Here is an 11,025-nt window from a genome sequence, read left to right as displayed (position 1 = left end):
TGTATTGTTTGTGCTAAGTAAGTGAACAGTTTTGGTATGGTGTGTGTATGTTAATAATGTAGTCTTCAGTAGAATATATTGAGTATAAATAATGGGAACTGTTTATTTTTCAGCACATAAGTACTCAGTGGGGCCACAGAAACATCATCATCCAAGACAAACCCTTTATCTCCTCTTAACCTTGAGAAAGAAAGACTTTCTTTTCCACTATGAAAAACGTGAGTAGATTTCTGACTCCCACTAATATCTCCCTGGCAAATTCAGCATCTGCTGGAACAGACTTGATTTACAAATCCGTAGAGTACAAGGCTGCCTCAGTGCTGCTGGTATTGGCCATTTGTGGAACTGGAATCATCGGGAATATTATGGTGGTCCTGGTGGTTCTGACTGCCAGACACATGAGAACCCCAACCAACTGTTACCTAGTCAGTCTCGCTGTGGCTGATCTGATGGTCCTGGTGGCTGCAGGGTTACCCAATATTTCTGACAGTCTGATCGAGGAATGGATCTATGGCCATGCAGGCTGCCTGGGTATTACCTACCTACAATACTTGGGCATTAATGCATCATCATGTTCCATCACAGCATTCACTGTGGAAAGATACATCGCCATCTGCCATCCAATAAAAGCCCAGTCCATGTGCACTGTCTCCAGAGCTAAGAAAATCCTAGCATTTCTATGGGTAATTACCTCCTTCTATTGCATGTTGTGGTTTTTCTTGGTGGATATCAACATCAATAGCAGGCAGAATGCTGAGTGCGGCTACAAAGTCTCCAGGAATCTATACTTGCCCATCTACTTCATTGATTTTACCATCTTCTATGTGATTCCCCTGATTGTGGCCACAGTGCTGTATGGTCTGATTGGGCGGGTCCTTTTCCTCAGTCCAATTCCAGCCCAAGTTGAGACAGGAACGGAGCATTGGAAGGAGCGCCCTGGGACAGAAAGTAACTGTCCACAGTCTTCCAGCCGGACAAACAAGGGGGCCATCTCATCCAGGAAACAGGTAATGTTGTATTCTGGAGAAATTGACAGGACACAGTTTTGGATTTTACTATTAGTCTGGAAAAGCTAAATGAAATTCTATGGGTTTTGTGGTAACCATTTTAATGAAGAAGGGAGACAGCTGAAAGTAGACTGGATCCAAAGTGAAGAAAAAAAATCAGAAGTTCAGTGGAAAATGAGAAGAGAAATAAAGAGCAGCTCATGGAACCATTATATAGGGATTTTCGACCTTTTACAAGGAATGCAATAAGGAACATCTTCCCTTAATGAAGCTGCTTTGCCTGGGTATACTTTCCACTACATGTCTCACTCAAACTGCCAATGGTGATGGCGCAGCCCTTATTTCTAAATCACACCTTGACCTCTGGCAATTTCTCCTCATATGATCATCTCTCTTTGTACCACCCCTCAAGATCCTCATTTTTTTAACACCTAAGTATCGCATTGTTTTTCTCTGAGGTATCTCTCTGCTTTCCTTCCTCAGCCTCTGCACTAGACAGCCTCTCATCTTTGGTGATTTCAACCTCTATTGAAACTCTTCTTGCTCTCTTTTCTCTGAGCTCACTACTCTCATTCCCTAAATAAGTCCTGCCCTACATATTTACTCTCCCTCCCAACATTCATATCTACCTCCTCAATCTTTCCATCTCATGTGCTCTTGTTATTCCCATTGTAACTATCACTGATAAGGTAAGCTCTGATCAGTTCCATATATTACTTTCCACCCATATTCTCTTTCCCCTCCCAACCCCACTTCTTTAAGTTACTTACCACTGCATTTTCCAATTCTTAGCTCTCTAGCCTTTGGCCCACAAGTCATTTCTGCAGCTATTGATCTGCTAAATCACACCCTCTCCACCACCTTTGATCTTATTAAAACTATTACACTCACCCTAGTCATTCCCCCAGTTACCTCACCTCCCCCCACCCCCCACCACCCCCGTCCCACCTTACTTCTGTTCTCTTAAGTATAGGGATGCAGATTGGAGAATCAGAGTTGTTACGTTGCAGAAGGAGGCCATTCAGCCCATCATGTCTGAATACCTTTGGCAGAGAAACTAGTTTAACCACCCTTTGCCAGATCTGGCTGGATCACATACAGCATTATTGGATCCTGGTCTCCATCACTGAAACTGCTTACTATTCAAACATCACGCAGGGGTGCAAATGTAACTGCTAGCTCCTCTTTTTCACTACAAGCCATCTCCCTAAATAACCTTCCCATTCCTCTTCCACCCTTAATTTCAAAAACAAGTGTGAATACCTCTTGGACTTTTTGTCACAGATATCAAGACCTTCCATTCAGCTGCCTCTCCTGCTCCACTGCCTTCTCCTAATGGTCCCAACTACCCTAGCACCTTGGTGACATCATCCAAAAACACAATGTCATTTTCCACATGTACTCTGAAATCGTCATCCAGCTCCACCTCACTATCACCTCTTTGGATCCTCCCATTGTCTCTAAATTGTCACACTGCTTGTCCAACTTCCAATAGTTCAATGAACAGAAATTTCCTCTAACTAAATATTGGGAATGCAGAAACCTTTGTCTTTGGTCTGCTCCACCATCTCTGTTCCCTAGCCATTGACTCCTTCCCTTTCCATGGGAACTGTCTGAGGCCGAATCAGACTGTTTGCAAACTTAGTGTTATATTTGATACCCTAGATGGGCTTCTGATTATTAATCATTGCCATCACTAAAACTGCCTATTTCCACCCCTGTAACATCACCCATCTCCACTTCTGCCTCACTCAGGATTAGCTCATCTGCTGCTGAAACCCTCATTCATGCCTTTGGTACCTCTAGATCTGACTATTCCAATGCATTCCTGGGCAGCACATTCTATCCTCTGTAAATCTGAAATCATCTAAAACTGTGCTGCCTATGTCCTAATTTGCACCAAGACCCATTCACCCACCACCCATGTGCTTGTTGACCTATATTGGGCCCGGGTATGCAACACCTTGATTTTAAAATACTCATGGGGGGAGTTTTATCCCCATTGGACGGGCTGGTCAGGAGTGGACGCAGGCGGCCACGGAGCTGATCGCCACCTGCGATCGGCTGCACGCTCCCATTTTACGTGGGTGGACCAATTAAGGCCCACCCAGCATGATGTGCACCCGGAAGCGCTCAGCACTACCTGTGCGGGCGGGGAGGAGGAGGGAGAGTCGGGGCCTGTGCATTTTCGCGCATGTGCGCAAAATAGCACAGGAATCTCCCTGAGGCACGGAGTTGCCTCAGGCAGATTAATTTAATAATAAAACATTGGAAAAAAAGGAAAAATAAAATTACTCATGACACATGAGCTGGGACATGTTTATGAATTTTCATAACAGATTTTATTTAATGAGTAAACACTTCATGAAACCTCAACCTGGGTTCCTCGCCTGCTCGCTAACCTTAAGGTCGGACGGGCAGCCTGACAATCACTTTAATTAGTTAATTAATGGCCTTAACAGGCCTTTGACAGTTTTGTGGGAGCGCAGCCTACCCTGGTGTGTGCCCGCCAAACTGAAGAACAAATGACACGCAGTGACGTCGGGACGCACGCCTGATGTCACCGCACGTCATTTTACACGTTGGCATGCCGGGCCCGCCCCCACCCCCGCCCCCACCCCCACCCCCACCCCCACCCCCACCCCCGTCCCCGCACGCTGAATGGAAGATTCTAGCCTGTGTTTTTAAATCCTTAATATCTCTATGGTCTCCGTCAGCCCTATAACACTCCTATAACAATAGGTTCTAGCATTTTCCCATCTACTGATGTCAGGCTAACTGGCCTACAGTTCCCTGTTTCTCTCTACTTCCTTTCTTGAACAGTGGGATTATCTTTGCTTTCTTTCAATCCATTGGGACTAGAATTTAGGGAAGATCAAAACCAATGCATCCACCATCTCTGCAGGTACCTCTTTTGGAACCCTAGAATAGAGGCAGTGAGACCCAAGGCATCTGTTAATTTTTAGTCCCATTAATGTCTTTGGTACTATTTCTTTGCTGAAGAAAAGAGACAATGTTTGTTGAAGCTTTTTGTCTTGCACTCATCAGGACAATTCACAAGAAAATGCCAATGTCAGGGAAACAGCAATTTATACTGTATAAGAGAGTGCTGAGTTGTTGGAAAGTGGACTCTGATTGGTAGAGGTGTTGCCATGGAGAATGCACCAGTTGATGGTGACTGATAGTTAACTGCCAAGCATTGTTTGAAATTTAAACCAGGCAGCTTGACTCTGATTGGACAAGACATTGCCCTAGGGAATGAACCAATGAATGGCTGTCACTTATTTTGTTCTTTCCATCTGCAAAGAACAGGGCCCTGTGTATTAATAGGTGTAGCTTCCAGCACATGCAAATGCGCCACACTGCGAACCTGACTGACAATCTTAAATTGGTTGTCAGCAATGGCAATGCCTCTACCAATCAGAGTCCACTTGCCAACCAATCAGCCCTCTTTTCTCATATAGTATACATTGTTCTTTCCCTTGGCATTGGCATTTTTTATGAATTGTCCTGATGAGTGCAAGATGAAAAGTTTTGACAAAAAATGTATTTTTTCAGCAATACTGAAGTTCTGTACTACCAAACGACTATTTCTTTAATAATACTAATTTTCTTAAGTTCCTCATTTCACTGAAATACTAGAGGAGACATGAAATGAGGCCCTGTCAGCCTCTATGGCAAAGGATCCTATAGCACTTTTCAAAGGAGGGCAGCAGAGTTCTCCCAGGTTCATGGAGAACATTTATCCCTCAACCAATGCCACCAAAATCAGGTTGACATTTCCATCTATCTCATTGCTGTTTTTAGAATCTTGCTATGTAATTTGTTATGTATGTTTTTTCCTGTAATGTTTATATAATAATTGTAGCTAGCCTTCAAAAATAATTTAACATAAAGTGCCACATTCAAATGAGAGTTTATTTGTAATGGTGGTAGTGATTGGTGGATAAATGCCAGCCAGGAAACTCCCCTGTCCTTCCAGTTTGGCAATGGGACCTTTACTTCCATAAGAAGAGGCAGATGAAATATTGACAGTGCTACCATACTGACACAAAGGAGGCTACTCTAGATTAGGAAAATTGGGAGTAAGTCTTTATATGGATGAGGATGTAAGCAGTGGAGTTCTGAATGAGTTAGAGTTTCCATAGGTGGCGCTCAGGAGCCAGGCTTGAAGGATATTGGGAGATGCAATCTGATACCCCATTCATATTTGTTTCAAGATTGAATGGACCTGAAACACAAATCATGCCTTTTTGCAACAGGCTAAATTTGATACATTTTATGCTTCTCTGTATAAAGTAATTAAGTCAAAACTGTCTGCTCACCCCTCTTCTGAGTTGGAGTTCATGTCTCCAGAATTACAAAGGATTTGTTACAGAATTGCAAAGGATTCGTTGGAGTTTAGTTCTCTCCTGAACCTTTTTTCCAGTTTCTTTAGTTTATCCTGGAATCTTAGGTGCCCCATCCCCATTTTTAGTTTATTGCTTTTCTCTGTATCATCTCTAAAATCAGCCTGGGGGAGGAATTTGTTTGCATATTGCCACTTCATGCAGACTGTTAAGATTCACTTAGGGGCCATTAACATTTAAAGAGAAATACGAACACCTCATTTTAACCTATAGAACTATGCTGCGAGATTTCACTTTTTTTTTAACCAAAACACAAACTTTATTGTAAAAAGAACAAATTAAACAAAGCAAACATGATTAAGTTAACACTATAGATTATAGCCACATATTCTAGACCCTTAGATTCACTTCTTACTTCCCTCAAAAATTCGCTTATATGTTGCGATACCTTGAAAGTTATTCACTTCAACGGGGAACAACCATAAATCTGCCATAGTCTCTGGAGAATTCTCCTCAGCACCAGCTATTCTCAGGGGCAAAACCTTCATTTACTATCTTGAATGTGGATGCTTCAGTGCATTGTTTTGGTTACTTTTCCGATGCTTCCAAGCTAATCTGGTGGTTACTTTCTTTTGCCACAAGACACTGTGGGGACCATTGTAGATTCTTCCACCAGTTTCAAGCTAGGCAATTTTCTAGCTTCAGTTCCCTCACAAAATTCAAATGGAGATTAAGCCTCACTTGTATTCCATTTGGTCAATGATGAATTCCTTTTTTAATTTCCTTACAGTGCAGATCTATATAACTGTCATTTACTTTGGCTATCTTCTCTCAGTGAGCTGCAAACTGTATGAGGTCCAAACTGCAACTAAATTTCCCAAGAAAACACCCAGATAAATTGAAACCAGAGAACCTTCCAAGGCTTCACCCATCTTCATAATGACATAGCCTGTTCTGTGATTTCCTCAAACTGACCTTTAGATTAATTATCCCTCGCTTACAATTTCTTCTTTGACTTGATGAAGTAAATAGATTTTACAACTTTTCAGAGTTCACTAAATGCTTTTAAACTAGTTTGGTTCTAACTCCCAAAACAAAAAGATCTCACTGGAATGCTCTTACTGCAAGCTTTACAGACATCATATCTCTAGTTCTTTGGCTAAGTAAGCCAACCTCCTGTTTTATGAACTTTGTGTTCTAGCTGTTAACCTCCTAAGTCAGCAAAGCCCCAACCCTTTAAGTGTAATAGACTCCAAGCTTGCTTTAATTGCATTTATCCCATTTGCTACAGTTAATTTTTAATTCCTAAAACTAAAAATTATATGCTAAAGCACACAAACCATGAACTAGATATTTGCAACAACACTTATGTTGATTTACAGGGAGTAGACAGTGTTACATGAACAGATCTTTCTCCCTTGATGTCCCATTGTAGTACACTGACCAGGATTGTACACCGTACCCGAAGTGTAGTTGAACCAATGCTTCAGAAAACCTAGAACTTATGTTGTATTATTCTGGCTATATATCAGGAGGATAGCGGTTTGGGTAATTCTTGCACTCCAGCTAGTATCTTTATGCAAAGTGCCACTGCTGAAAGCCTGAGAGGAGGCCACTTGCTTGCTTTCTTAGGCTGAGATCACATTTGTCTTGAGATATGGCAGAAAATAGAAGAGGAAAAAATTCATTAAAAATGTGGGGTGGAAACTTGTGGAGGTGATGGGGGTATTGCCTGCTGGTTGGGGAGCCAGTGAGAGACATGCGTTGCCACCTTTGTGGAAAGCCCACTGAACCACGAGCCAATCAGCCAGTGGGGAGGCCAGTGGCAGGGGTTTCGCTGGAATTAGGACCCTGGGGACAGTGGATCGGCCTACTGAAAGCTGCCGGCTAATCAGAGGCCCACAGCTCTTTTGTGTAGCTGCACCACAGCAGTGGCAGTGGCTGCTGCAGGAAAGACACCCACTGGGGGCCCAGGACCGTGGAGTAACTCAAGCCACAGGTAAGTAATAGTGGGTGGGGAGGTAAGGGGGGATTGGCAGCAATGGCAGGGGTATGGTTATCAGTGGGCACCCATGTCCCCCACCTCTTCCCGATGCTAGGTCCCTCAATTAGGCACTGAGTGCATTTGAAGGAGGGTTGCATCCATCAAGAGATGTCAATAGCCTGCACAGGTTTAATTGTCGTGCACACCACATGGCAATAGACCTGCCTGCTGCAGGGTTAATAACGGAGGTAGTGGGATGAGGCACTAAAGTGGCCATTACTTGCCTACCCAAGGGCCTCAATTGGCAGCAAGACTGGAAGCTTGTCCACAGGCTTTCCTGCCCTGCACTTAATCAAGGTGGAGGCAGGAAGTACATCCAAATCTCCAAATTGCAACAGTTTATTATCAAAGGAAATTAATGTTATTTGTCACCAAAATGTTTTACAATAATCTTAAGATTTGCAAGAAACTATATTCTTGAAGGAAAATGCATTTTATTCAAGAAAACCTAAAATGGCTCAACACAATGTCTGGATTTGATTCCCTACAGGTCACTAAGATGCTGGCAGTGGTGGTTATTCTGTTTGCTTTACTCTGGATGCCTTACAGAACAATAGTAGTGGTCAATTCCTTCATAGACAAACAATATGAGAATGCCTGGTTCCTTTTATTCTGCAGACTGTGTGTGTATGCCAACAGTGCTATCAATCCTGTAATTTATAATCTAATGTCCCAGAAATTCAGATCTGCTTTCAAAAGACTGTGTAATTGTAGCCAGGATGATACTCAGAAGCGTCCCATGTACACAACTCCTCTTAACTACAGCGTGGTGCGGGCTCCAATCACCAGGAGCCCTGAAGTTAATGGCAAGCAACAAGGTGAAAAGCAGACTCTGCAGGAGGAAGCCACCAACATTAAAATGGAAGAAAGTAAATCCACGGCAAAAGGCCAGATGTACTTTAGTGTTGTTTAAAATAAGATCTTTATTTAAGATGGTTTGAATCAAAGTAGAACAGTAAAATAGAGAAACTTTCTCTGGCTATCAATCGAGGAGTACATAGAATATTTAGACAACATAAGTAATGCCCATGAAAGCATATTCAGCATACCACTGGGACTGTTCTCCTTAATTACAAATCATCCGACACAATTTCCATTCCTGAGTGGTATTGCAGTGCTCTGCTGAAGCCATAACAACCTTGGCCCTGAAAATCTGCAACCCTTTGTTTCCAGTATCGGCCAATGGGAACCCTCTGCTCCTGATCCTGCTAGTCATTCTGGGCTCCTATTAAAATATCTTGTCAGGTATCTGAGCCATTAGGGGCACATCTCAGGACTGTATAAGTTGGTGAAGGTAATAATTCCAGTGGAAGCCCGCTGCTTTCAGAATAGGAGGGAGTGCTGCCCAAAAACAGGTATATGTTCCCAATGAACTCCTTTAAGAAAGGGGCTAACTCAAAAAACTGGTTCTGATTCTCTGGGAGTCCAGGTTGCATCCATTTTCCTGTTGGTCAATTCCACTGTCCTGTAAGCTCTTACACATCTTCCTACTCGGTGCTCTGGCTCGCTGGAGGATTATCAGGCCAGGATGGAGGATATCCAAACTTGAAAGTCCCCCATGCCTGGTTACACCTCCTTTGATGCAGGCAGTAGCTTTGACCCAGGCGGGCCCAGTGAAATGTGTGGGATGGGCCTGGACACAGGGTTTTTGGTGTTAACTTCACTCATGTAGTTGCACCTTAAACCGAAATGTCTAATGTCCATCTCCAAGGGCCTCAGGTCTCATTTCAATATTTGAGGCTTAGCTGTAGGTTCCTCCACCAGGAGCTCACTCATTTTGGAACATTAATTTTGGGCCTTGCAGATGCAGCTCTTGGTGGGGTCAGAAGGTCTGACGGGGGCATGTGGGTGGGTGATGGCACTAGTAGCTGTCAGCAGCCAGCAGCAGTGATGCACATGAGTTTTTTTTTTTAAGTTGGACATGCCTTTTTAATGGCCAGATCACACCCAAGCCTGAAAAACCTCCTGTACTTAGGGTAGCTGAATTTCCACGAGGAGCCACAAAGCAGACTTTGTTACCTTATGTAAGGTCAACATGTTACCAGTTACTTTCAGGTATTCTGAGGGCACAGGCCGTTGCCCTAAAAAATGGTTATTTTGGCCATCACTTTCTATCCAGAAAACAGGCTGCAACTTCTACCCCAGTGACCCCATTACAGTTTTCTTAATTATGGAATATACACTGTGAGGGAAAGCTTTCTCAATTTGCTAGATAGAGAATAAAGCTAATTTTATAGGTGTAGCGCCAACCGGTCAAGGACAGAGGTTGCAAAAACAGATCGAAGCTCAATTTAAAATGGGCTGCATTTGCAACAAAGATAAAAATGAACTGCACTGGCCTCATTAAAGCTTCAAACTTTTTGTTAATTGATCCATCGTTATATTTCGCAGTTTCTCACTGCTTCCTTGACAGCTTTGCTGCTAATTCATTTGAAAGTTAAGAAATGGATGCATGTCCTCATTTAGAATAGATAGAGTGCAGGGGTGAGACACAGATTTGATCCACGTCCTCACCTGATTCTCTATCACAAACATTCTGCTTTAGGGAGTGGGGGAGACAATGCTGTCGCCAGCAATTTCTCCACAAGGAAATAAATATCAGAGGGTAACAGCATTTGGCTTTAACAGGGGCCTAGGCAAAAGGCACTCACAGCTCTCGTGGTGATGGAAAGTGCATAGTGCAGCAGCATGAAAAAAGGGCCTGTGGATTTTTTTAAAAAGCTTAGAAACTCTTCAATGCAAACGTTTAGTCCTTTAGCATATTTAATTTCTGCTTAAATATATTTCTCTTTGGATCCTTATTAGAATATTTTTTTTTTCTCTTTATGGGATGTGGGCATTACTGAGGCCAACATTTGTTACCCATCCCTAATTGCACTTGAGCTAAGTGTCTTGCTAAGCCATTTCAGAGGGTATTTAAGAGTCAACCACATTGCTGTAGGTCAGTAGATTTATTTCCCTAAAGGACATTAATGAACCAGATGGATTTATAAACAACAATTGATGATAGTTATCATGATCACCATTACAAAGACTAATATTCAATGCCAGATACTTCATTATTTGAAGTTAAACTCCTCTAGCTACCAGTGAGATTTGAACCCATGTCATTAGGGTATTAGGCTAGACTACAGGATTACTCATCCCATGATATTACCACTGCACCACCATCTTCTCACATATTATTTCCCTGGGAATTGTAGCTCAGTTAAAGAATACATGGTTTTACATCACAATTTCAGAAAAATGTTCAAAATTCATTCTGGATTACAATGATCAAGATTTCAAGCCACTCTTCAATCTGCTAATTTGGGAATATCCCTGTTTTCTTGGTATCTTATGGCTATTTTCCTGAGTTTCTCTTCCAGCTAATTGCTGGTGCCATGTGCATGCTTCCCATTACTGTAATCTATTTTACTTTGTGCCTGTACCAAAACCCAAGTTTAATTTTAAATTGTTTGATTTTTTACTCTACTATTAAGGCAATTTTTAGTACGTACCTGTGTATATATTCTGCCTACTTTATCATGTACTTACCGACATATTTCAGATATCAATTTGCTTAGGTACTTGCTACTCACTCATGATCAAGTCCAGTTGATACAGTGATACTTATGTATTTCGG

At 42.3% G+C, this 11,025-nt stretch overlaps 1 protein-coding gene across 1 annotated transcript; it reads left to right on the top strand.

Moving 5' to 3' along the window:
- Positions 1 to 209: 209 nt before the first annotated feature.
- LOC121280229 (thyrotropin-releasing hormone receptor-like) lies at positions 210 to 9,051 on the top strand. Its single transcript, XM_041192001.1, has 2 exons — positions 210 to 1,007; positions 7,891 to 9,051. The coding sequence occupies exons 1-2, from the start codon at positions 210 to 212 to the stop codon at positions 8,311 to 8,313; spliced, it is 1,221 nt and encodes a 406-aa protein (XP_041047935.1). The 3' UTR covers positions 8,314 to 9,051.
- The last annotated feature ends 1,974 nt before the right edge of the window (positions 9,052 to 11,025 follow it).

This window comes from Carcharodon carcharias, chromosome 7 (assembly GCF_017639515.1).
Source record: "Carcharodon carcharias isolate sCarCar2 chromosome 7, sCarCar2.pri, whole genome shotgun sequence".
In the NCBI taxonomy this organism is placed as follows: domain Eukaryota; kingdom Metazoa; phylum Chordata; class Chondrichthyes; order Lamniformes; family Lamnidae; genus Carcharodon; species Carcharodon carcharias.
This window is presented reverse-complemented; position numbering and strand designations above follow the sequence as displayed.

What these genes read in the sequence shown, in the direction of transcription:
- LOC121280229 (XM_041192001.1), top strand. Translation starts at nt 210, where the DNA reads ATGAAAAACGTGAGTAGATTTCTGACTCCCACTAATATCTCCCTGGCA. An exon ending in CCATCTCATCCAGGAAACAG is followed by an intron (nt 1,008 to 7,890) that starts GTAATGTTGTAT and finishes GATTCCCTACAG; the next exon opens with GTCACTAAGATGCTGGCAGT.